This window comes from Pezoporus flaviventris, unplaced genomic scaffold (assembly GCF_033815535.1).
Source record: "Pezoporus flaviventris isolate CSIRO_AGI_PZ_B2104156 unplaced genomic scaffold, CSIRO_AGI_Pfla_v1 ptg000078l, whole genome shotgun sequence".
In the NCBI taxonomy this organism is placed as follows: Eukaryota; Metazoa; Chordata; class Aves; order Psittaciformes; family Psittacidae; genus Pezoporus; species Pezoporus flaviventris.
The window spans coordinates 14,586,781-14,613,468 of record NW_026892626.1 but is presented as its reverse complement, the minus strand read 5'-3'; the positions used below and the strand labels follow the sequence as shown (position 1 = coordinate 14,613,468).

The window sequence follows — 26,688 nt, the reverse complement described above, 5'->3', positions numbered from 1 at the left end:
TTTGCAAGGTCATCTGCATCTTCACTTGGATCCACCAGGACCACCCTCTGTTTTGAGATACAGTCAGAAGAAGAACTGTTACGTCTGGGTTTGGTTAACAGCCTGGCACTACCACCATCACATCTCTTGGCCAGAGGAACGTTGTGTTAGAGCTGTGTGTAGAACACACACATACACACACAATTCTGAGGCCAACAGGGTTATTTTGCAACCAATGTCACAACTTCTGTAATTTGGAGAACCAGTTGCTGCTGCAAAGTGCTTTGAAGGTCTGTTGTGCAGCGAAACAGTCACTGGCATTGGGTAATAGCGGTGGTTGCAGAGATGTGACACCCAACCCCTATACCAACAGTAGGGGACAGGACCTCTTACCTCAATTTCCAATCAATATTCAGACAGAGGAGGCATTCAAGAAAATATTTAAGTCCCTCAGGATCAAAAGTGTCTGAAGTCATCGTTCAAAGCCTTTCCTGCACAAGGACTGACAGAAATATCTGCATTGCTCATGGGCAGATTCCATTTCTGGCTTTTATTAAGGAAAAAACTAAGGTGGGAGAGGCATTGCAGCAGGTTACAGAACTGGTTCCGATTCTTTGCAGTCCCTTAGGATCTATTTTAGTACATAATTGTCACAGTATGTAATTACTGTGGAGAATGGTATTCTTTCTCTATTGAAATGGCTCAGAAGGAGATGCTCAAGCCTCAAGGGAAGGGACAGAGAACCCTGTACCTCCTACTCCCAGAGCAGATTTCACTCTCTCAGGTACACAGCTCATTAGATAAGCAATTAGAGCATGGCTCAACCACCACTTGACCTACAGAATAACTGCACTGGTGTGCCAGGGATGGCAGAGAGGTGAGTACCTAGGAACTAGGAACAGCCACGGGTGTTCAGGAAATGTTAAGACTTGGGTTTCTCTTTTGCCTTTCTTGCTAAACTCCAAGTCTCTTAAATGAGTATCTCCTTAAAACCTGAAGCAACACAAGAACAAACTCCAAAGGGAATTCTTGGCTTTATCTTCAGCAGAGGCATTTGCTTGCAAAAGATGGGCTGACATGTAATCATGTGCACATGCGAGTCTGACAGCCAAGTGCAGGGCTTGGAGAATGAAGTCAGCATGTTTCCTTTAGAGATTTGCTCTAAAACACTTTCAGGCTCCTTTGCCTGAGTTCTTATAATATCCGAATTTAGCTTGCAGTGTATCCATGGATCCAAAAGAGCCCTTCTTTTCCAGTCTGGGGCTAATGCCTTGTCTAAGGCGCAGTGGTCTACAAGTACCCATCTGCTATTGCATGGAAGCATTAAAATGCAACAAGACACTAACAGAGTCAGTTTTGAGTTAGGATTAGTAAGCAGATAGAAGCTGTTCAAAATGAGTTTGTCTGGGAGCAAAAATAGCAGGAAACATGGATATAAATCATAATACGCCAAGAAATCCAAGTACTTCAACTGCCCAGTCAATTAATCTGCTTTCGTAATTACACTTATTTGCATTATTAAGAGAAACACATTCTCATAGATAGAAGTTACTCAGACTAACGTAATGCATGTTCTCTTCCCAGCTTTCCATTAGAGAAAATAGATCCCAGGGCAGATGATGCAAGTCTGAGTAAGTGGCATAAAAATAAAGCTGATATCCTTGTGAGGTTAATGGCTGCCTCAAAACAAAGGAAAGGGGGGGGAGAAGGGGGGAGTGTTTCACCAGTAAGGTGCTGAACACAAATTGCATTTGTGAGATAATCCATAAAGAGAAGAGATTCATGCTCTCTTTGCTTCTGAGGGCTGCGATCATTTGACTGTTGTGTGGAGACAAGATGTATTACAGAATTAGCATTCATTCAGATAGGGTTCAGGGGAAGAGCAGCTGAAGCATGATAGAAAATAATAGGATGGAAAAGAAGGTAAATAACAAAGGCACAATAAGAACGTGTAAATAGATGTAGCAATATGGGAAGCTGAGTAGAGACCTTCCTGCAATCCCTGCCTCTTAAAAAGAGGAGCAAGAGGTGAAAGATACAGAACTGAAGGAAAGAAGTACCATTTGCACAGGAAGCTGCATCCAGCTGTGTCCCAGTCAACACAGGAGTTCTGCAGGGTCTCAAAGCAAGTGTTTGCATGTGAATGAGAAGAGCCAGAGTCTTGTGGTACCCTGGTTGGTACCAGGCAGAGTCCCCTGTCCCCAGCGTGGGGATTCTCCAGCCCAGTGCTCAGCACAACCCACAGCTCACCTGGCAACAAGGGCAGCTCCCTCCTCGTCTTCTGCTTCGTTGATGGGATGGATGCAAAGGGCCACCCGCGCACACAGCACATACACACACGTGGTTTATGTGTGCTGAGGCTGCCCAGATTTACCTGCAACAGGTCTCAGCACCAGCAATAGCTACAGCTTCTCACTGCATCTCTTCCACTGATTATCTTAAACGCATGGAATCATCTAGGCTGGAAAAGACCTTTAAGCTCATCAAATCCAACCATTACTCCAGGACTGCCAAGTCCACCACTAAACCATGTCACTAAGGGCCTCATCTACATGATTTATCAACACATCCAGGGACGGTGACTCCAGCACTGCCCTGGGCAGCCTGTTCCAATGCCTGAGCACCCTTTGGGTGAAGAAATGTTTCCCAAGATCCAGCCTAAACTGCCCCTGGTGCAGCTTGAAGCCATTAGTTACTTGGGAAAAGAGACCGATGCTCATCACACTACAACCTCCTGTCAGGCAGTTATAGAGACCTATAAGGTCCCCCCTGAGCCTTCTCTTCTCCAGACTAAACAACCCCAGCTCCCTCAGCTGTTCCTCATCAGGTTTGTGCTCCAGGCTTAGGGCTTAGAGAGTTCAAGGAAGTTTATGAAGTCCAAACCAGTTAATTCTCCCAGGATTTGCACTTTTATCTGGACAAATCTTTCCTCCCTCTTCCCCTGTTTCCGTCTCTAATGCAGCAAGACTCCAACTCATTGACAGAGACGGCAGCAGAATGAACTCAGCCGTATCATTGCTGCTGCCAGCACGAACCTTCAGGGGTCCGGGACTGTGCTACCAACAGCCATAGAGCTGAGCATGCTTATAGATTCCCCCAGTGTTCCCAAAGCACTGATTAAAGTTACCCGTGACAAAGAAAGGGAATTGCATTTCACTAAGTACCCATTTTGTTTAAGCCCAGGTAGCGCTATTATGAGCCTGTTCAACCAGATCAGAGCAAGTTGGCCCTGATCTGTGCAGGTCCTGCGGGGTTCCTTGGAAACTGGAATTCATCTAAGGACCAGAGTGATTATAAAGCAGCAATTAAGTGCCAGTGCCTTGTGCCACAACTCAATCAGTCAGAAACACCGTGCCCTGCTTTGAAACACAGTCAATTTGACATGAAGAATTAAAACACTGTGTCTATTTGTCAGTATTACCAAGAACAGATGTATTTCTGTCCAGTCTACTTAGTCTGTAATGCAGCATCAGGGATCAGCTATGGGGTTAATTGTGTCCCTGAAGCTGGGGTCTTGACTCACTTTGCAGCTGTGGATGAGCTGCATAATCCCGAAGCTGCGTGCCTGGTGAAGGGTCTGTTCAAAATCCCACCTAAAAGCTGTCCTTGGGGTCTAAGCTAATAACAGAGGTTGGAAAAATTCTATTTTCACCTTTCCACGGCTGTTTTTCCCCTTCATAAAATACAGCCGCATCCCCTTAGCAGCTCCTGACAGGAGAGTTGATGCTGATGGAACAGTGCATAATGCACAGAAATGATGCCCCATCAGGAGGGTGTGCAATTATTGAAAGAGACTTGTTCTACAGCCCCACCAGGCGCAAGCAACCGGTTTCTATAGGAACCAGATTTATTTTCACAATAACAAGCTCCGTGCCAATTTACGAGGGTTTCACAAACAGCTCCCAGTCCCAAGCACTGCAAGCAGAGCTTTTGCAGCAGTTCCATCAACAGTGAAGGAACATTTCCTCACTGTGAACATCTCCGAGTACATGGAGAGCTCCTTGGCTTTGGGTAGCTTTTAATAGACCCAGGAATGTAACAAAGAGCTTCGCTTCATCATCTCCCTAAACACAGCTAAGTGACACTCTTATGAGCATCTCATTCCCATGGGCTGAACTCATCTCTTAGAAGCATTTAAAGACACTATCTTGCACAGCATAATCCCAAATCCTGCAGGAGCAGGGATAGTGCAAGTCTCCCTTAGACAGCCTTACCTTCCAGAATAAACCAGTTCATCACTGTATCGGGAACCCCAGCCACTGAGGGTATGAAAACAAACCCAAATAAGCAGCATGTGGAGACAGGTCACATCAGGTACTAAGGCTTTTCCTTGCATTAGAGAGGAATGCAAGGCATTCTAGGTATTATTGACCTTATTTTAAAGCAATTCCACTTCGAGCAGAGGTTTCTGAATCTGCTCCAGTCATGTTTCAGCACATTATGAGTTTAATGGAGAACGACAGGGTTGAAAGGTTGAAACTTGGGAAAGGATTACATGCACTCCTCTGATCAACACAGAGATGCAGAGGTCCTGCAGCAATGGCAAGGACTAATCCCAGCTGCTTATGAGCACATCCCTCAGATCCCCCAGATGCACACACTGAAAATCACTGTCTGAAGAGAAATGATCACCCCAACTGCAGGGTTACCCTGTTTACCTGCACCACTATATATGTTTCCCCTCTGCAGGATACTTACACCCAGCTTCTGCTTTAAATCATGCAGTTTTGCACAGAGAGAGCAAATCTGGGCTTTCCTCCCCCCCCCCCCCCCCCCCGACTGGGCTGCAGGAAACAGCATGCTACCACTATGTGGTGAAAAAGGTCAGGATAAGCTAAATGACCCACTTGGAAGCCCAAATCCTTTACGTGCAAGTCCATCTTCATGCTACAGCCTTCACTCTGTGCCCTCTAGGATGCCACAGACTCACAGACTGGTTTGGGTTGGAAGGGACCTTAAAGCTCATCCAGTTCCAACCCCCTCTATCCACGGGCAGAGACACCTTCCGCTAGAGCAGGTTGCTCCAAGCCCTGTCCAACCTGGCTTTGAACACTGCCAGGGATGGGGCAGCCACAGCTTCTCTGAGCACCCTGTGCCAGCACCTCAGCACCCTCACAGGGAAGGATTTTTTCCTCATCTCTCATCTCAATCTCCCCTCTGTCAGTTTAAAACCATTGCCCTTTGTCCTGTCCCTACAGGCCCTTGTTAAACGCCCCTCTCCAGGTATTTTTTCTGCCCCTTCAGGTATTAGAAGACTGTTACCTGAAGCCTTCTCTTCTCCGGACTGAACAAGCCCAGCTCTCTCAGCCTGTCTCCATAGCACAGGTGCTTCAGCCCTCGGAGCATCTTTGTGGCTGTTCCACATCCCTTAGGATCAAACACACAACACAACCAGGTACAGGGGCACACAGCTCCACCAAAAGCTGAGCAACAAGCACCCTGGCCCCTCCAGTCCTGCATAACAAGTGACAACCACCACTAAGAGCACAGGAAACAGTTTGCTCCCTCCCTGAGCCAAATGTTTTTCCACTGTTTTGTCACCTTACACAGAGCGGCATTTCATGGCTCCTACATTCAGGAAGGCAATCATTTGTCCTGTCAGTCCTATTTGTACTGTCAGACCTATTAAAACAAAACACAACAAGATCACTTTTTATCTTCATTATTTATTGACAGTAAACGAGTCAAAGCTCATAAAAGTGACAGTAAGGCTTTATTAAAAAACATTAGAATTTAAGGAGTTAAAACTTAGTATGGCAAGTGAACAGAACTTGCTCTGTGAAGTCTGCAGGAAGGACTGGAGGTGGTTATAAAAGGTCATGAGAATGTTTATTACAAATTCAAATAGATTGTGAAAGTGAAGACTAGCCCAGGATTATAGGAACTGTTCCAGTTAATCTTGCTATTTAAGAATAATCATTTAAAATACTTCAGACAATACTTTAACACACACAGTGACATCCTATCCCACTTGATGCTTGTTTCCCTTCCTCCCCTTGCCCGAATTCTTGACCCTTAAAGGCATTCAATGGAAGTAAACTGCTGCTGGAAGCCTTTCCCCCCCTTATACATCTCTCTATAGAGTACCTACAAACCCACATCTGTTCTCACCATCCTTCAGAGCCCTTGTAGGGGCCACAAACTGAAATCCAGAGGCACCGAGTACTCAAAGCTACACACAGCAACACAGATTCAATCCAGTAAGACCCCTCCTCCTCCACTCTACAAGTCCTGGTGTTATTCTGAGCTATACCAAATAAGACTGCTTTACCAAATACATACCCATAAAGCACTTTCAGTAGCACACGATTTCCAAAAAGCATTTGAAGTAGGGAAATTACAGTAAACACACAGTAATTGAAGGGAGCAGAGTCAGAAATACCAGCCTTACAGATGAGAAGAGACATTTACCCCTGGTCAGGATAACACCTGTCAACTTCCAAAGCTCCTGCAGCAGCTTCAGAGAAGCACCTTGGAACTCAATTCACTTAACACTGGCATTACATTGCTTTACTTTGAAAATGGCCAGGAATAAACCACAGCAGCTCATTAAAACTTCACTGCATGGAGACAGGAGAAAAAAAACAACTTTTAACTCGATTTGTTGCTTAGAAAATGGTGAGAAATCAGCTCTTTACAGCTAAAGGGTAATTAAAATGATTCCTGCTCTAGAAGTTCGAGCCCTTACTGGAGAACTTTGAAGTGCCCAGAGTTCTTCTGCACTGTTTTACAAGGAAGGACGTATTCTTCTCCAGTCCAGTTGAGAGATGAGCTTAGTAAATACTGTACAAAAAGCTTTAATCATCTATATTATCTGTATATATGGATTATGAATGAATACATTTCAACAAATGAGAATGGAAGTTAATACAGACTTCTGGAAACAAAACCACCCACTGGTTTAAGAGTGAACCACTGAAATTAAGCCAATACCATCACTATGGAACAATCATTTTGAAGAGTCTTCCTGCTGAGGAGAACATGGGAGTTAATTGAGGGGTTTGCGGATCTGCTGTCACAGCATGTTCACCTAAGGACAAAGAAGAGTGAGTACTCAATACATTACTGTCCCTTGGCTGCCTCCAGCTGAATAGGGGGGACCCTTTGCCCAAGGGGTGCTTTCTGCTTCCGATCTGTCAGACATTGCTGTGTCAGTGAGCTCAGGGTTTAAAACCAGACAGTACAGAGTGCTCACACTGGGCAATTTCACTGGCCAGCGCAGGAGAGGAGGCAGGAACATCCTCATCTCCTCTGCCCCTCAAAGGGCAAGCAGCACACCAACCTCTCAGTGCTCCGACAATATCCAGTAAAGAACTTCTACTCATAAACAGAGAAGTTGCTATAAGTACACTTTTCCCCTCTGAGCACAGAGGGCTTTAGAAATGAGACTAGGTACTGTAACATGAAGAATAAGGCATGTGCATACAGAGCACTTCTCAGATATTTTGCACTATCCATTAATAAGACAGACTAATCCAGTCATTCCTGAGGCTAGGATCATTTTGCAAATGGTTTAAGAAATCCACTCATTTCCTTGTCGCTCCACTAATGAATAGGCCAGCTTGTCAGAATGAGCTGTACCATCACTGTAAAAACCAAACCACAACAAATCCAGAGGAGCCATGAGGAATTAAGATTAAAAAGTTCCAAATGAACCATACAGACAAGATAAAAACCACTCTTGTTACTGCAGGCGTTTTTGACTGTCATCACTCAGGGAAAGATTCCCTACAAACAACACGTAGCCAGCCTGGTTTTAGTATAGGTCTGCTTTTATTTCCATATTCAGCTCTTTGAGGGAGACATCCTTTCACAATCTGAAAGGAGGAGGATATAGCCCACTGTAGTGCTGCTTCAGCACACTAAGACACATCATACGAAAACTGGTTCTGTTGACTTTTCCCCAAACGAAAGGAACACTTGTCCATGCACTCGGGACATAGAAAGAGTCCTGAAACAGAAACATCGTGCGTTTAAGAGGTGTGCTGGTGAATCTCACCTCACTGGCAATAGCCAAAATGCTACCAGTCGGCAAGTACTGCACAGGGAGTCAGGAAGTAAATACTGGTAGTAGTGGAGTTAAAAAAGAAAAAAAAAAAAAACCAAACCAAAAATAACCCCCCTAAAAAAATAATAGAATTTAAAGCAGCGCCTTCCCAGTGTCTCACTGCAGCAGGCAGCAAGACTTAAAGGCACTACAATGTGTCAGAATGGAGAAGATCTGGTGCATCCACCCTTCCAGAGTGCAAGAATATGGATTACAAATTCCAGAGTTGATGTAGGCTTTCTGAAAAATGAACAAACTTCTTCTCAGCACAAGATCTGGTGGTGCTGCAGGAAGGGAAAAGAGAGGCAAGTTAGTTACTGTGCTTCTATACAAACAGCTCAACCTCATCAGAGAGGCTACTTGGTGAAAGGCTGTGTGTGTTTCACTTGCTCTTAAACTGATATTTTCACTCTCTTCCTTCCATAAAAGGTTCTCCCATGTATGAGACACAGATAAGCCTGATCAAAATATATTCACAGGTACCAAGGCTACATATTTGTCCATAAACCCAAGACGTAAACTATGTTTTACTTGAACTCCTTAGATATCTGGAGATTAAAGAGCTATATAGGCTGACTTGCAGCTGTATAAAGTATACTTCCAGTCTCCCCTTCCTTAAATGAAGTACTAAACATGACAGAGCAGGAACACTTTCCAGGTTTTAAGGCTTATGCGAGTGCCTTCACTATCAAATATCTTTTATCTTCTCAATCCAACAAACTCAAGCTCCCTAAGGGACATTTCCTATAACAGGGGCTGAAAATAGCCTCTATTTTCAACATAGAAATACATTAATATGAACTGACAAAAAGGCTCTGGGGAAAAACACTGGATTAAATAAGATTTCAGAAACATGCAGCTGCACACAATCTGCTACTTCCCAAGTTCTACCCACATTCCTATAAAACAACAGCAGAGTTCGTGTGGATGTTTAAATATCTCCAGATTCTATCAGCCCAGTCAACTTGTTGTACCCTCCTCAGTAGAGTACTTAAACTCTGTCCATTTTGGACTAACATGCAATTCATCCAAAAGGCACAATTTCTCTCTCACGATACTCATTCCCCCTACTGACAGAACCTGTAGTCTGCAACACACTGAGCCTCGAAGTTAACCCCGACTCCACTGTGGTTTGATCACTGGCAAGACAGGATATACACAGAATTCTGCTCAGCACAACTCATAAATCTGCCATTACTTCTTCAGACACTTCTGTCCCCTCTACAGAGAACACACAAATCAACTCAAAGAGCAACACATTCACTCAGGCAACGGACAGACCTAACTTTCTGAAGCAAATGACTGCACCTATAGCAATAGCAGACAGAGGGGTTTGTCACCTTACCACAATTTAATTAATTACTCTGGTTCTGCAAGGGTAATAATTTCTTCATTGATAAAAAATTCAACAGTCTCCTCCTCCCAGTCATCGACATTGCTGTCCAGCTCATCTGTGTCTACCCCTGCAATGCAGAAAACAGGAACACTCAACACACCAAACAAGGCAGCAATCGAAAGATTTGATGCTCGTGGCAGAAGCAGTCCTTAACACAGCAGTGAAAAGAGAGATTTGGGGCTTTAAATCGTACATGGTAAATTCATTAAATGACAACCAAGGTGCTACTGCCTGCCAGCACAGGGCTTCTGCAGGCTTTCTGGTTAACTGCAACACCAAAGTCTCTTTGCTTGCCTTGAAGCATGAAGATGTGAGGTAAGCCACAGATACCATATCTGGCAGCCAACAGCATTTGAACGTTCTCCTGTGGAGGGGGGGTGTGTGTGGTGGAATAAATCCTGTTGTGACTTAGGATAAAAAGTATAAATAACCTTTAGAGAACAGGGGATTAGCTTTGGCAGGAAATGGAGAAGTGGATGAATCCCCAAGACAGGATAGTTACTTGGTAAGAAGCAGCATGACTTCACAAGTACTATGTGTGGCTTACCTCCTCGAAGCTCTAAACGCTCATTCCTCTGCTCCATGTACAATTTCTGTGCCATCTTGCGGTACTTTCTGAACTCTTCCATCATTGTACGTCTCCTTTCCACTAGCTCCTACAGAGGCAGGAAGAGGTCATTAAACCTCCCCAGTAAATCAAATCCACATACAAGGCATTTGTTAGCAAGTCGAGATTTCTCATGAACATACTTTCCACTAACTTAAAAGGAAAAAGATCTTTCACGTATGTAATCAAAGAGCATCTTTGGTTTTAAAGAGCTTTTCTTAAAGACTGCCAAATGCAGCAACTCACTAAGAACCCCCAGATTTTACCACCTTTGCTTAATGAGGCAACACCAGTGCCTCACCAGATTCATTACTGTTTAACCTGACAGCTTAAGTGGCATCTTCCCTATTGGAACTAACTCTAACCATCTGGATTCAAATGAACACAAGTGTTTTGTTATAGAAGAAATTTAACTTGCATGTAACCATTACAAAATAACTAAGGACAGGTTACATGAGTTGCATCTACATTACTATATTCCAAAAGTGTCTTGCCTTTGAAGCTTTGGACTGGCTCAGGCGATCCTTCTGCTCAAATATCTTGGAGTATTTCTTCAGGTCCTTCTTTATTTGCTGTAAAACAGGGAATTTTATTTCAACCAGGATATCAGGGCAGCAATCATACTCTGTAAGAGCTCCTTCAATAGGCCTAAGCTGGCGATGCACTTTTTAAAAGCATCATCTTCTAGGCAATTTTCCTTCACTATCATTTTGTTTGTTCTGACTTAGAGATCTTGCAAATGCTGCTGTAGACATGCAGTCAGTGAAGTCTAAATTCAGTTTTGTTCTTTATGCCCTTTGACTGTACCCTAACTGTAAGAACAAGTTGTAGCCATTTCCATTCTGATCTTAAAGACCAGTTAATATTTACCATCATTCTTAGAAGTGAGGTCCCCTACAGCAATGTTTTTTCACAAATTCAAGGCAAAAAGACAGTTGCTTAACTTTGTAACAGCTCAAGCCCCATCCTCAACAAGAGACAGTACAACAGGTCTATTCATACACCAAATCAGTGTCAGCAGAAGTCACTGGAAGGACACTACCTTTATCTGATCCTCACTGAGCAAGGTAGCTGGTCGTGGTCTCCACAGCAGCTGACAGAACCTGTCTTTGTTGTTTTTCTGGAGCAGACGGCCTTGGAACGTCCATAACCAATATGCATTGTCCACCTGGAAGAGCAGTGCACCATCTCAGGTAAGATAAGCTATAACTTCACAATGTAGTCCTCACTCCATGTCTTAAGGGTCTTTCTTATAAAACAAGCACCATTAGTGAAGAGAAACAGGGTGCTCTTTTTGTAAGTGCCTTCCTTGCACAAGTCAAATCCCTCTGCAAAATAGTTGTTCCATTAAAGCTTTGCAAGAAGCTCCTCTCAGGAGGATCCCAACAGTTTGAAACTAAGCCAGCCCTTTTACCACATTCTTAAGTCTCAAAGTCTATACTTGTACAGGAGAGGATTACAGTGCAGTGCCTGAAACCATGCAAAAGTAATACAGGTGCAATAAATCCTGCTGCTCTGTGTGGACCACAAGGAGATCGAGGTTTAAACCACTAAAGACATAATGAAAAAGGACATCAGTTTAGACTCATGAACTGCCCTTCCAGAACTTATTCTGGACAACTGGTGAAGCCAAAGGCCTAAATACTGATGTTTAGAAGTTCATGTATAAAACCGTGGTGCAGGCTTTAAGTCACAGGATGACTGAGAGTTGCCCATTTTCTTTTCCTAACCAATAGCCCTTTCCAATAACTCTGGAAGAGAAAGGAAACACAGATACACCCCACAGGAAAGCATTAGTACCTTATGGCTCCACCAAGACACAGAAGTCACAATGTATCTGCCTGTAGGATCCCATTCCACATCTGAAGCTGTGTAGTGTTCAGCTATATTCATCATGGTGCAGTCAGATGTATCAACAAATGCTAAGGCACCATTCATGCTGCAAAGACAAAATAAGGCAGATGGTTTTACATACTAGTATAGCCTGGTTTTTAAAAGCATTTCACAAGCTGCTTTTTTACACCTCCTCACTACAAAGATGAGTTCTCAGAGCAACCAAGAGACAGGCTCATACCAGTCTCTGTGGCTAGAAAGCATGTGATGAATAAAAACAAAACCCCAAGAATGACACTTTTGTGTCTGTGTTCAGTGACCCTGAACCCATTTCACTTCTGCTGCTAAAGCGACAGTGAAAACATACCATAGGCAAGTTACAGCCAAAGTTTAACGATCATATACTTAGACATGCTTAAGTAGTGAAGACAAGATGACGAGCAGCACTTGTCTGAAAGCAAATATTACTCAAATGCTTAATAAAATTAATTTTCACTTGCTCTGATGTGAAACTTTCTTAATAGCTCTTTTACAAAACAGCTTTGTCATTAAGAGGGACTGCCCATGAGGAGCCACGAGGCTGTGACAACAAATGCATTGTAAGAACCACATGCGTGGTGCAAACTGGATTAGTTGAGTCAGTATTTAACTTAAACAGCTGAGCAGTGGTTCTAAATATCCACTTTTTGTTGAAAAAAGCATTCTGCATTTGGTGTGGCAAAAATAGCATGTAAAAGATAAGAGACTAAACTACATCACGACATTGCATTTCTTCTTTTCCTCTGCTTCTGCAAAGCTCTATCAGGATTACACAGGAATGCAACATTCCTGGAGATACCAAACATTCCTAGATGAATTACTCTAGTCTTTTCCCTCATTTGAATGAATGTGGTGTTCAGTAACTTGTGCAGTACTCACCTTCTGAGGCCAGCCAACACTACAAATTGCCCTTGAGGACTCCAGAATATCGTGTTTGCCTGCTGTTTGTCAAACGTTTCTGGAAAGAAACAAATTCAGACATCTCAACCTGACACCATCACTTTGCTTACAAGCAGTCAGCTCCATCCAGTCCTCAAAAGACATTTCTGAACTCCACAAGCAAGTCCTAACAACAGCCCTTAGCTCTACACTTCTAAAGGCAAAACCCAGTAACACCAAGATGCCCAAAGGCAGCAAGAGAGATCAGAAGATCCCAACATACAACCTGGGAATAAATTTTATCTAAAGTGAGCCAAGTCTGTGCTATCACCTCACATCCATTTCCCAAAGCCACAGAATTATTCTGCCTTGTAGGCCTTTTATTCCCAGACACTGGGAATAAAACCCTGATTCAGATCCGAAACAGTTCAGCTGTCACCAAGAAGTTAGATCTCTACAATACAATGCCAAGCAGAGCACATATCGCTATTCTATCCAAAACCAGGCACAGTTTTGACTTTACTGTATCTACTGTCATGCAAAATGCCTAGTAACTGTATTTTTCACTTGTTTTTCAGTCACTTACTTATGAGCTCTATTTTCCCATTGTTTTTAACATGGTAAAAGGAAACTGAAATTCGTGGAGTTTCTCCATGCAACACAGCAAACTTGCTTCCATTTGGTTCCCAAGCAAATGCTATGATGCTTTCTGTAACAAAAAAATCCACAACACAATCCAAAACTCTGTCAAAAGACTATGCAAAGCTTTGATTTCAAGCAGTTATCAAAGAAAATCAACAATGCTGAAAAAAGGAAACCCATCAGTTAAAAGACAATCTATATGGCAAAGCCTGTTAAAGCATAGGTTGATAAGGCAAAGGTAGGGAGTTATGGGAAGTGTTTCAGATAAACAATAGCTCCCCAAAGTCTCCCATCTTCTAGAAAATACATCCATAGTATCAGCCCTACGATCTTTAATAGATTTTCAGTTACAAGCATGAATAGCAACAAACATTTTGATTTCTCATCTCGACATGAGATGGAGATGCCCTCCAACATTAATACTACACTAAGAAAAGAGTTATCTTCCCAGTTCTGTCACGTGTTGACAGCTATTTCTAAGAAACAAACAAGTGTCTATAAAGTAAAGAAACACTTGGCATTACCTTTCATTTCCACCACATCCACTGGCACCTGCTTCTCTCTCATTCTGAATATTTCAAAGTTGGTCACTACTCCCTGTAAAGACCAAGATCAGCTCATTATCCAGCACAGAAGCAGTAGAGCAAATAGTTGTACTGGAAGGCACAGAAGGACAACTACACAATTAGCCTGTCAAGACACAGGATGAAAGACAAGATTTGTTTCTTTAATGGGAGCAGATAAATATAGTATGCCTCATTACCGAACACATTCTATCTTTCCCTCCCTGATAAAAAGTAACGGTACAAAAGCATTTGTTTCTTTCCAGACTGTTAGGAAATTTAGTTAAGACAGATAAACATATGGTGCACCGTGCAGCACAAACTAAGGGCTGTTCAGCATCTGCTTGACATTGAGTAGAACAAGAGGTGAAGCCTGCAACTCTCACCCAAGTCCACAATGTCACTGAAGTCAAAGCAAGCCTTGGATGTAAACATGACAGACTTTGCTCTCCACACGCCTCAAATGCACGTGGAAAAATGAAAAATAACTTTGACATCATAGAATTTACACTGTCTGTATTGAAAGACAGTAGGTGTCAGCATGAGAGAGAACTAAATGTCATTAATATAATCAGAATCCACGTACCTGGGTACCTTTGGGAGTCCTGTCTACCTTCACACACAGGTAATCCCCGTTCTTCTGCCAGTGTAGTTTACAATCTACGACATTGAAGAGATTTCGCACACGAATTTCTTGTCTAGAAGGCAGCTGCATCAAAGTCACTCTTGCTGGGATGTCTTTGTCCTCAGGCACCCAGAAAGCAATTATGTTACCACCTGGAGACCATGAGAAGTCTCTACAGGAAGAAAGTAAAAAATGCAGTGGATTAATTTTTAATTAGAGATGCTACAAGCAGAAACCATTTTCATCACTGTATCTGAACCGCAGGCAAATGTAAAATCTTAATAATAAAGACAGATACAGACAAGCAACTGAAGCCAATTTAACCACCTTACACACATCACACCAAAACAGATGTTTAAACTTGCTCTATAATCAGAGTTATCAAATCCAGTACATTTCAATTAGAGCAGGGGTTACACCCAGTGTTAACAGACAGATCTAAGAAACAGACTGATCAAACCAATGAGCAATAAGAAACCCTCCTATTAAATTACACAGGAGACAATCTCCTTGCACCTGGGTACACTCAATTTTCTTGTTGCTTTACAGAGGTACCTCAAAAGCTCTCGAAGAAGTCCCTGTCCATCATGAAGACATGCACAAAGTCAAACCCACTCCTTGCCAACAGGTAGGATGCAGCACACTGTTTCAAGCCAGCATACAAATCTTGTTAAGGAGATATTCCCTAACAAACTGCATTCCAGTTTAGTTCTACAGACAAGGAACAGGACTTCCCAGATAGACCCTGGATTAAGCAAAACCACAAAGAAAATTTCAAAGCACACAAGCTGTCAACTACAGACAAGAATAAATGGAGCATTTTCCATTTCTTTTTGCTGGTTTGTCTGATTTGACCACTTCAGTGTATGAGACCAGAGTTCTAGATTCCTCTCACTATAAAGCCCCAGACACAACTGCTTTCTTCAGTTAGAATTGTTATCTTTACAAAGGAATAGACCTACCTTATCCCGTTGATTTTCAAGCTTTTTTTGTCCAACAAACCCATAGACTAAAAGAGAAAGGTGTGAATTTTGAAGTCAGTAATATTCTTCTAATTACAGATACACTTTCTATCCGTATTAGGGCACATAAACTAGGAAATTGTGTACAGCTTTCAGAGATCCTGTATCACTTTTATTATGATCATACGTATTCCACAATTACAAATCAATAAAATCTGCTGTACAGATTAATGAGTGCAGAAGCCTGAATCGTAATGAAAACGTAAACCAACTAGATTAGGCTGCAATTTACAGTGCATTTTTGGCACTCGCCTTCTACTTAGAGCTCTGAGGCATCACAAACTTGATCCTACTGACTCTTATAAATAGTATATTGATCTGTCTAGTCATTCTAGATGTGTGAAATTTACTCAGACTCAGCTAAAGTTTTTCACCCAGGAAAGAAGACGAGCAAATGAATTTCTTCCCTTTTAAGCCCAGCTCTAGAGTATATTATTTTACAATGTAAAACCCCCATGGTAAGGGGGTTGGAACTAGATGATCTTAAGGCGCTTTCCAACCCTAATTATTCTATGATTATACGTGTCCTTTAAAATATATACCATGAGAAAGACTGACACAGCAGAAAAAACAAGCAAGAACTTACAGGTGTTTCATAGATGCTGAGGATATCTGAAGTCATTCGAGCAAAGAATTTACCATCATGACTCCACCTAAGCAAATAAAAAGGGAAAAGAATATTAAATAGGAACTGCCTTTTTATGAGATGAAATCTGGGATTAGTCCTCTCATTCTGTTTCTCAACCTACTTAAAAATAGGCCAGTGAGCTGAGTTTTCACAGTGGAATCCTCGCTTCTTCTGCCCAGTCAGAATGTCCCAGATGATAATAGCCTGAGGGTCATCCTGTGTGTCCATCAAAGGGCTGAAGGTCACTAAATACCTACAAAAGAAATAATTTCACTGTCAAAACTTCATCTAATATACCAATACAAGCAAGCTTTTATTCAAATAATATTTATATACAATGTACTTTCAAACAGCAGTTTCTCTAATGGGATTTTCTGCAGTAAGAACAGTGTGATAAAGGGGAATAATGCTTCCAAGATACAGTATTTCCCTGGCATTCCTCTGGCTGAGAAGACTCTAGATTTATGTGCAAATCTTCCCGTATTGATGTTACAAGAAGAGGAACTCACTAAATAGTGTTACCTACTATATAGCTTTGCCACAAGAACATGATTGGTTTCAGAAAGAATGTAAATCCATTGACCTTAGCCAACCTGAACCGTAAGTATGTTAAGACCTCTCCACTGAAAGATAAATACTCTCTGATGTATTAAGACATAAAACCTAACGGCTTCTAAATGCTGCTTGAAAACTAGCAAAACAAGACACATCTCAGTCCTGAAATTATTTCAGCCTTCTATACACAGCTCTTTAACATTAAAGAAAACATATGGAATTCATGTCAGTACCAAAGATACAGAGGATACTACTCAACTGAATCTTCTCAGAGAACAAGAAATCGAACATTACAGACATCCCATCTAAAGAGGGAAAACATGGCCTTCTCCCTTGGGATAATAATATCTCTGAGGAAACCTGCCAGCTCAGTTTTATAGACCAATTATTCTAGATTATGTTAAGTATCTTTCCTGAAGTCAAAAGTCAGGCAGATCTTCATTCATTCCAAGAAGGATTTGTGTATGGAAAGCTGTACTTCCAAAGACAAAGGACAACGGAAAACCCCAACCACATGAGATTTGAAGGCACAGCAGAAACAACATGCATACTTCATGCTTTTGATCCTTTAGCCCAAACCAATGTCATACTCCATACCTTTCACAAGGTGAGAAGTCAATGAGCTGCACTCCCTGATGACTAAACCTTTGAATCTGCTTGAACTTCTCTCCGCCCCAAAGTGCGATGCCTCTCTGGTGGAAGGTAGCTAAGTAGGTGCCCTTCGGGGACCAACGTACGTAGGTTTCCGTCCACCTCTGGATTTAAAAACAAAGGGTACACAAAGGTTTAATTTCATGCTGCATTCCTAAAGGAGAAAGAATGAATGTGTGGCTTGTAGCTTCACACTTTGCTAATCTGCTTACTAAGTGAAGATCTCCTGATCAGTGACATCCCGGACTAGTTGTGGAGTTTCATTTCATGCACGTAATTCACAGTACTCAACTTTTCAGGTTGAAAAGTGTCAATTGAGACCTTTTCAACTTACTGATCACCAAAAACATTTTCCAGGTAGAGCAAAAACCTTTGTATAGTAACAATTAAAGCCACCTAAACAGGCTTGGGTTTGCTTGCTATGTTTCAGCCCTGGTAAGAGCATACTCAGAAATAAGGTCAGTATTTCCAATTTCTTAAGAATAGACCTCCAGCTAAGTTGAGAGGTTTCAGCTACATAGACCATGACCAGTGACCATGGTGATGAGTGAATTACTCATCATCCCAGAGTCAACATCTTTCTACTGTAACACATACTAGTTACTACAGAAAATGCTTCTGGGTCACTGTCTGCAGCAGACAGGCACACTGACTCTCTCTTTTATATGCTACTACCAAACCAGCTATTCCTCTTTAGCATCTCTGTGGTCAGCAAAAAAGGATCAGAAGCAGCATACGTAAGCACATGCTCGGCTCTAATGAATAATACTCCTCAGACTCTGACTTTGCATTTTCAGATCTTTCTGAATCACCGACAACATAGAGATGAAGGAAACTAATAGGCATCATGGACCAGTTAAGAAAAAACAAACACCACCACAAACAAGTTAACCCTACATTTGTTTTACCTAAGCAGCTAATTCTAATTTTAAAGGATGTATTTTCACCATTCCTCACCGAAAGGAAGGAAAAAGGATTTCAGCAATAGGGGAAAGAAATATCTTTGAGATGTCATAAAATGAATGAGACCGACAGAATATCTGCAATGTACAGCACTTCCAGGACACTCACTGCTCTGTCCTCAATTTGCACAGGTTCTTTGATATCATTCCAAAAAATGGAGGTCCGGTCTCCTGACTCAAAGATCACACTGTACTGATCCCTGCAATCAGGATCTTCCAACCAGTACCGAAGATTGCCCTAAGACAAACAGAAACAAAAAGATTATTAGTGGTAGTGGTAACAAACACAGAGGTCTGCCTCCAACATTTAGAAACATAAGATGCTTTCAAAACTCTATTTTTAAGCAACTTGTGCAAAAAATCGTTGTTTCCTCTTACGTTTTACCATATGTGGAGCTACTAAACAGAACCACTAAATTCTTCCTTGTCCCTTCATGACAGTGAGAAGAAAGGAACAGGAGCATATGACCACAGTATACTGTTACTTAGAACAACACTACTGATGCATCATTTCTATTTTCATATGAACGCTCCAGTGATGAAGTCATTATTTCATATTGTGCTGAATATTCTTCCCACTTCCCCAAAGAAATCCTTACCAGGTCTTTAAATGGCTGTTTCTCAGGGATTTCCCACTCATCACTGATTGTCATGTACCTGAAAGAACAATTTCATTGGTTAGCCTCCATGCAAGCACTTCTGGTTACAATCCCCAAATCTACAGATACTCATGACAGCTGCACTCACTTATCAAAGTCTGTGAACAGGTTGACTCTGAAAGTGTGTTGTTTATCCAGTTTGTAGGAATCTGCATTCTTCACAGCATCCACCGCATGAGATGGAGACATGTACTCCAGGAAGATGTATCTGCAATGAAGGAAGACGACAGCAGGAAGTCATCACTGGCTATGTAACAGGCTCATATAAAAAAAAGACATTAAATAAAACACAGAACAAACAATGAGGATGAACCAAGAACTCAGTATGGAGCATCTACAAAATTATTTTGTCTTGTCCCTAACAAGTTAGGGTTCAAAAGCAATTAATCTCCACTCTGGCCAAAAGCACATGTACACTTCTACGCCGTATACAGGGCTTGTCTGGAACCAAACTGATATTCTTTTGGTAATGAATGCAAGTTCAATGCAACACAGATCAACAATGTGAGCTAGTAACAGGCAGGTTTGGTGTACAGCTCTTTCCAGCTGAGTGACAAATCATGTTTAGGAAGCGTAAATCTTGCTATCATAGACACCTCAAAGCACCACTCGTCTTTCAACTACACTGAATATAATTCAGCTTCCTTCTCACCATAATTTTCTCATGCTCCTCAAGCTGAATTTACAGAACCAACCAGACATCTGCTCCAGAAAACCCACTTTCTAAAATTCCTCCCAAACTCAGGAATATACAGTACTCCAACCAGAGGAGCAAGACTCTGTAAAACCTCATATTGATCAGGTTGCTTTTGGCCTGCTTTCTCTCTCTAAAACTTTCTTTCCCTTTTTGTTTGATTACTTCTTGTTAGCTTTCTTCTCAATTTCAGATGCTGCAATTAACCATAAACAGGGATCAGAAGTTGGCAAAGGGGAAAAGGGTCTTCATAAGGGCTCACTGACCTTAAGGAAGTCAGAGTGACTAACATAAGCATAAGCACTGGCAACCGGAGACAGAATACTGACAGTCCATTTTGAAATAAACAGTACATCCACTGCTACTAAGTTTTTAGCCAGAATCTATTATTAGCCATAGCTAAAATTAACAGAAAAATACCATTTAGTATTGCACAGAAACGTGCCTTCCAAACCCAGCTAAACTGTTTCCATAATTAATCTCCACACACACACACACACACAGTAGCTTAATGAGCTATTAAGCTTCTCAGCTCCTTCTGGAACTTCTGTTGCTTACTGAGACTAGATGTCAGGATTGTACAGACTAAGGTAGAAGAAACTGATAAGCAGGACTATGAAGTCACCATAAAAACTGGCCATAAAGTATTGACACTAACAATCAAGGGTAAGTCACAGCAGTGTTTCAATCCCATTTCCAGTAGGAGTTATCTTGACTTACCCTTTTGTCTTCCCATCTGCTTCTGGATAAAATTCATTGATAATTTTACCAAACTTGGAAAATATTTTGTGGATGACATTCTTCAGTTTCTCAAGTCGGTCTGGTCCAACCTGGGGAACGTTATCCACAACAATTACAGAGTCAATCCCATCTGCTTCCTGTGGCTGATCTTTCAGTACATCACCAAGTAATTCTGCAAAGAAAAAGCATACAAGAAACTAAAGCACCAGTCTTCATCATGAAGTAGGTAGACAGAAGGGTAAAAAGAATAGTGATAGTAAGAGAATAGGAAGACTTCAAATTTCAGGAAATGTCAAGAAACTTGGTAGTGAATGAATGTTCCATCAGAGAAACAACTGGAGCGAACACCCATCCAACTCCAACACTTCCCTGCTAAGAGGCATGATTACGCAGTTTCTTAAACTTCAAGCAGCTAACTCCTTACAGCAATACCTTACACTGAGGATGTCAACACTTGCATCACCAGCTTGTTTCTGGAGCTGTAACTGGCTCACAAAGTCCTCAAACCTGACAACAGAGCAGACACCTGTAAGATTTACTACCCAAGCTCTGACCAGTAGCCTTGCTCAGATTGTAACTGGATGACTGAAAGAAACGCAACATACACCACCCTCCCAAATGCCATGAGTTTTAGCATAATTCAGAACTATCTGCTATGCTGGAAGCTCTGCATGTCTTCGCATCACTGTAATTATGTTCAAGAACTCACACTCTGTCTAAACCTTTAATTAAACACAAAAATGAAGGTCCACGGCATGACACATAAAACCACCCTTAAGCACGCAGCAAGTGAAGACAAGTGCATACTTCTTCACACTCTGGACAGTCTTCAAATGTACTAACTCACATTTCCTATAACATCTTACACATTTGGGAGTGGGATGGTTCAGTCCCTACACTGCCCCTTCACTACTAGGAAGAAATTGCTTACAACATCATTGAAGTTTCACACACACAATAGGAAGAACATTCTGAAGGACTGTAACTGCAGTTATAACTTATGTGCCATACCATGATAAAAACACTTAAAAGGTCCAAAGTACACCTATATGTTGTACACAGAGTTAGAGGCTTCAACAACACCACTGCGTAAGTTTTACCTAGTAGTTTCTAGACATATGTTCTGTAGAATTCTAGGCAGACATATCTAGCTTTAATCTCTTCCTCAAATCAATTCTATTCGATTATTCTGTATCCACCACCTAAACCCCATTGGTCATACACAAATTTAAACACACTTCTCAAATTAACATTACCCAATCTACAAACTGACCTGTAGATCCAAGGAGACACAGAAAAATTATATCCATGATTCAATTCTCAATGGATTGAACTAGAAGCACTGAAGACAAGGCTATCCAAACAAACCCTCACATAATGTTAGCCTAAGATTATTTTTAAACCTTTCCAGGAATAAAATCCCACATTATCCCTAGATATCCTGTTCAAACATACACTTTAATACTTGTCTAGATAACCGATTGCTTCACAGTGTAATTGGTCATGTCCCTGCAACTTATTAACATGATTGCATGTCTGGATTCTAAAGAAACATCAGTTACAAGTGGCAGATTTTCTCTGGTTTATGGACATTTTTAGCATTGTTTACTTAAGGGACCAGAATAGACATCCTGCTAACAAATAAGCCAAACGTGCTGAAATGAATGGCAGTTTCACACATGCCATATGAACAGGACAAATATACATGCTTATCTGCAGTAAGCCTTTAACTTATGTGAAAACCACTATAAACTGCAAGACCAGACAGAAAATAAGTGTACACCACTACGCTTTGAATTAGGATACAAGGATAAAATTTGGTGTCAGGCTATGTCCAGCATTCACAAGCCAGAGAAAAAAAATCCATGCATGTGTATGTATCCATACACACAGAGAGGCATTTAAAACATGAGAACAAATGAAAAAGGGTGATGGATGTGCTGATATTTTGAAGACATTTTAATGGAATTTTGCTGGTTTAGAATTCTAGAAGTTATCCTTCCCAGAAAGACCGCTGGAAAGATCTCAAGCAGTGAATAAACATGTTTGCTTTGAATTTCAAATGACCAAAACTCTTGGCTTTCTATAAATTGAAGCTTCAACAGGTGGAGATTTCCATTGATTTGTGGCAATATGCTTCTTAAAAGCTTATGCAGAAACAGATGCCATCACCACTAAGATTATGTAGTACTCACGGAATATTGAGTTTGTAGTATTTATTACTCAAAAAAGATGCTCTCCATGTGCATATGGGAACTACAAATAAAAAGGTAAAAGATGCTAACTTGTATAATAAAAACAAAGACCTAGAAAGAGTGAAAACCTACTATTACTGGTAGTAACTAAAAGTTGAAGGGGTTAGAGGAATGATCCTCCATATTATGTCATTTTACTTACTCCACACATTCAGATTATACCCATAAACTTCCCCAATTATAGCAACTATTGACTAATTTATAGCAACTATTACAAAATGGCTCAGATCATGTTCTTCAGAGCAAGTCAAATACTCAGTGAAGGTGTACAACACAGCAAAGAGCAGGAGGACTTGACAGAAGTTAATGTTTAAGAAGCAAGTCTGAAGAGATTCCTTAGTGAGGAGCAGCAGACTGAAAACTGGGACAGGAAATCAAATACAGGACAAGTGAATTAAACCCCCCAGAGTTAACAACAGGTATTCTAATGGCACAAAAACATATAGATCACCAAGGATAAGCAAAAACCTTGACATGAAGGTAGAGGCATCAGTCCCAGTAACAATCACAGATGATGACAACTTTAAGAGCACTATTTCAAACAAAGGTAGGCAAAGAAGTAGAAGGAAAATGGGACATATAGGAAAATCCCAACTTCTTTTAAAAGTACAGCAATGTGTATCAGGGATCACTCCAGGCAGGTTTTTCTACCACACAAAGAGGTTTAAGTTAAGGTATTTTGGACCAACTTTCCCTCCTCCTTTCACTTTTTACTTACTGCAACATGGAAAACTGACCCAAACTTACAGATCCAGAAAAGAATACCACTTCTTTTGTGGTAAGGGGTTAATTTATACTATTTATTTACATATTATTTATCTACAGATTTCACTCTGGATGTGTAGAAAACACAGAATGATGAAATCTAGTAAGATAAGGTAAGGGCTGCAAGTTAATTTCCTAGAATATACTGGATCTCAAGATACTCTTTCAAGGAATAAGCCATCCTTCAGGTAGCTGATAACGCACTAAAGCTGTGGGTAAGGAACCGCTTCCCTAGGATTTAGGACACAAGCAGCAAAGTGTCTTCTATGACTACAAACATTGGAAGGATTGAAAGGAGTAGTTTAAAAATCCTGTATTACAGTAAAATAACATGCAGATTTCTTATTTACCCTATAATCCCCTTAGATTTTCCCTGCATGTAAAATGAAAGCATGTACTTTCACACAAGACTACAAGAAAAAAGATGGAAAAAAGGAAACACAAAAGGGCGATTTTTTAGGCTCTATTAGTCATTTGTCATAACTACTTCCCATAAAAAGACTTTGTAGGCCTACAGACAAACCAAGGAATGCATATTCAGATTCATGTGCAAGAATACAGTGTTTAATCAAAAGTGTAGCAGATTAAAGGCAAATGCCTACATTGTACCCTTCCTCGACCTTAAATCCAAAATTGTGAACAAAGGGATCTTCAAAAGGGAAGAAGCTGGTTTAGCCAGCTCTTATTCCACCCACAAGAGAAGCAGGGTGTGGTGGGTATACAGCTATCTTCAGCTGGCAGAATTGTAAGGACCACTATCATTATCTGAACTAAAGCTTCATTGCACCTAAGTGCATCTGACACATCCCTTCCCTTCTCCTGTGTGAACTTGGATGAGCTGTTCCTCCACGCCACCATCATGCTGGTGGAAAGAAATCTGATGGTCCAATCCTAAAGCTGGTCCAGCTCAAAGATGGAATGTTATCATAAACACTGAAATAACCTTGGCTCAGTGACAGTGATGGACTCCTTTTCTCCTTCAAGAGTCATCAGGATACAGAGAAAGGAATAAGGAAGCTCAAGAAGTTGCGCACTGAAAGCCAGACCAACAAGAGTGACTAAACTTAAACACTGTAATTCAGTCACTAACACTGCATTATTCACACAGCTGAGAAATTAACCAAAGTAATCCTTCACAATAAAATACATGAAATGGAAAATACATGCAGCTTCTTGAAGACGATCAGAATTGACCATAATAATCCCAGGCACAGACCAAGTGTATCAAGCAAACACTTAACCAGGCAAAAGCAATCCAACTACATACTCGCAGACGATTTTGCCAACATCTCTTTAAGAAACACGTGCACAAGTTCAAAGAGCCATACAGACGACTAAATTGGGAACAGCAAACACTCTCCTAACCTAAGGTATTCTGCTGCAGTTTTGTTAAGGTAAGCACAGGGCTCAACACTAGAAGGCACATGGATCACCTGTGTTCCACAGCCAACTGAAGAACTTACAATCACATGCTTTAAGAAACTTTTCTCCAGTTTTCATATATGTAACATAGGAGCCTACAACACATAAGATACACGTAAATCAGACCCTACAACAACGTATACCTAGACCAAGTACTTTTGCTATTCAGGAATGGAGATGATTTATCTAGAAAGATTTAATTGAAAGATACTAAAACAGAGTAATAACTCTTGTATGACAGAATCACGTATTCCCTCGACTGTCTCTGCAGTTACACAATGCCTTTATGACATTTTATGACAGTAAATATTCAATACTTTTCACGAAGAGCCTCAGTTCGAATTTAACTGCCAGAAGTAATGTTTCCATCCTTTCTCGTCACCAAGTGCCTATGTCATGTCTTTCTGAGCGCTAACTCTTCTCAAAGCCATACTATTATCTACACATTTCACTCTGGATGCGTAGAACACACAGAATGATGAAATCTAATTTGCATCAGGTCAAAACTGAAGACTGCTGGTTTTACAGCCGAGTTTAACCAACGGAGGCAAACGGCAAACACACGAGGTGGTGATCCCGCAGCCCGGTACTCGAAGTTTACCGGCACGTTTAGGACCAACAGTACGGTGCATAGATAAACCAGAAGGAGCTTCATTCAGGACGCACTGCTGCGACCAACACGCGTACCCAGCACCACGAGCAGCTGCCAGGCAGCCCAGGGGGGATGAAGGGAGCAGAGCGCGGCTCGGCAGAGCGATGGCACGGCCAGGCACCGCTCGTACACCGGGCTCCCGTCCCGCAGCCCCACACACAGCCACGGGCCCGGGGGCCTTCGCCGCGGTCATGGCCGGGCCCCACGGCCGGAGCTTTCCCTCCTCCCCGCGGCCCCTCCCACCCATCCCGCTCCCGGCCGCCCTCCCGCCCGCGCCCGCCGCCGGCCCGGCTCGCACCTTCATCGCTGATGTCGTCCACGAAGTCCTCGGGGTCGCTGAAGGAAATCTCGTCCTCGGGCTCGGCCGGGACGCCAGGCTCGGCTTCTCCGTTCTCCTGCTCCGCGCCGGGGTCAGCCTCGGTCTTGGCTTCAGCCGGCGGCTCGGTCTTGGCCTCCACCGCCGGATCGGCCTCAGGCTCGGCCCCGGCCGGCGGCTCGGCCTCGGGCTCAGCCTCCGCCTTCTCGGGGCTTTCGCGGCCGGACGGCGGCTGAGGCGGCGGCTGCTCGGGCTCGGCGGAGGGCTCCTCGGCGGCGGGAGGCGGCGGCTCAGGGGGCCCCGGCGGCGCCTCAGACTCGCCACCTTCTTCTTCCCGTCCCTCTCCTTCCTTCTCCTCCTCCTCCTCCTGCTGCTGCTGCTGCTGCTGCGGCGGCTCTGCCAGCGGCGGCGGGGGCCCGTCCGTGTGCTCGGTGTCGCCGCCGGGCCCCTGCGCGGCGGTGGGCGCGGCAGCCGCCGGGCTCTCCTCGGTGTCCTGCATGGGGCTGGCTGCGGGGCCCGGCCGGCCGCGCGCTCCCTGCTACAGCGCGACGGGGAAAGGAGCGGGGGAGGGGCGGGGCGGCTCCTACCGCCCGGCCATGTGCGCCAGGACCAGCGGGCCCCGCGCGGGGGCACCTACCAACAGGCATGGAGCGGGAGGGGGGATGTCGGAATTAAGTCCTGGACCCGCCTCAGCGGCTGCTCACCGCTGTTATATCCTCCCCGTTCTGCTCCGAGGCGGCCAGTGTCCTCTTCTCA

General features: G+C 42.6%; 1 protein-coding gene across 1 annotated transcript; it reads right to left on the bottom strand.

The window, feature by feature from the left end:
• Positions 1–7,733: 7,733 nt before the first annotated feature.
• Positions 7,734–26,467, bottom strand: EIF3B (eukaryotic translation initiation factor 3 subunit B). Its single transcript, XM_061474065.1, has 19 exons — positions 25,915–26,467; positions 20,502–20,694; positions 19,176–19,295; positions 19,028–19,085; positions 18,538–18,666; positions 17,413–17,570; positions 16,382–16,513; positions 16,219–16,285; positions 15,573–15,619; positions 14,572–14,782; positions 13,947–14,019; positions 13,367–13,489; positions 12,781–12,859; positions 11,830–11,968; positions 11,072–11,197; positions 10,524–10,601; positions 9,970–10,078; positions 9,372–9,489; positions 7,734–8,310 (listed from the first exon to the last, which is right to left on the bottom strand). The coding sequence occupies exons 1-18, from the start codon at positions 26,429–26,431 to the stop codon at positions 9,386–9,388; spliced, it is 2,463 nt and encodes an 820-aa protein (XP_061330049.1). The 5' UTR covers positions 26,432–26,467; the 3' UTR covers positions 7,734–8,310; positions 9,372–9,385.
• Between the last annotated feature and the right edge of the window lie 221 nt (positions 26,468–26,688).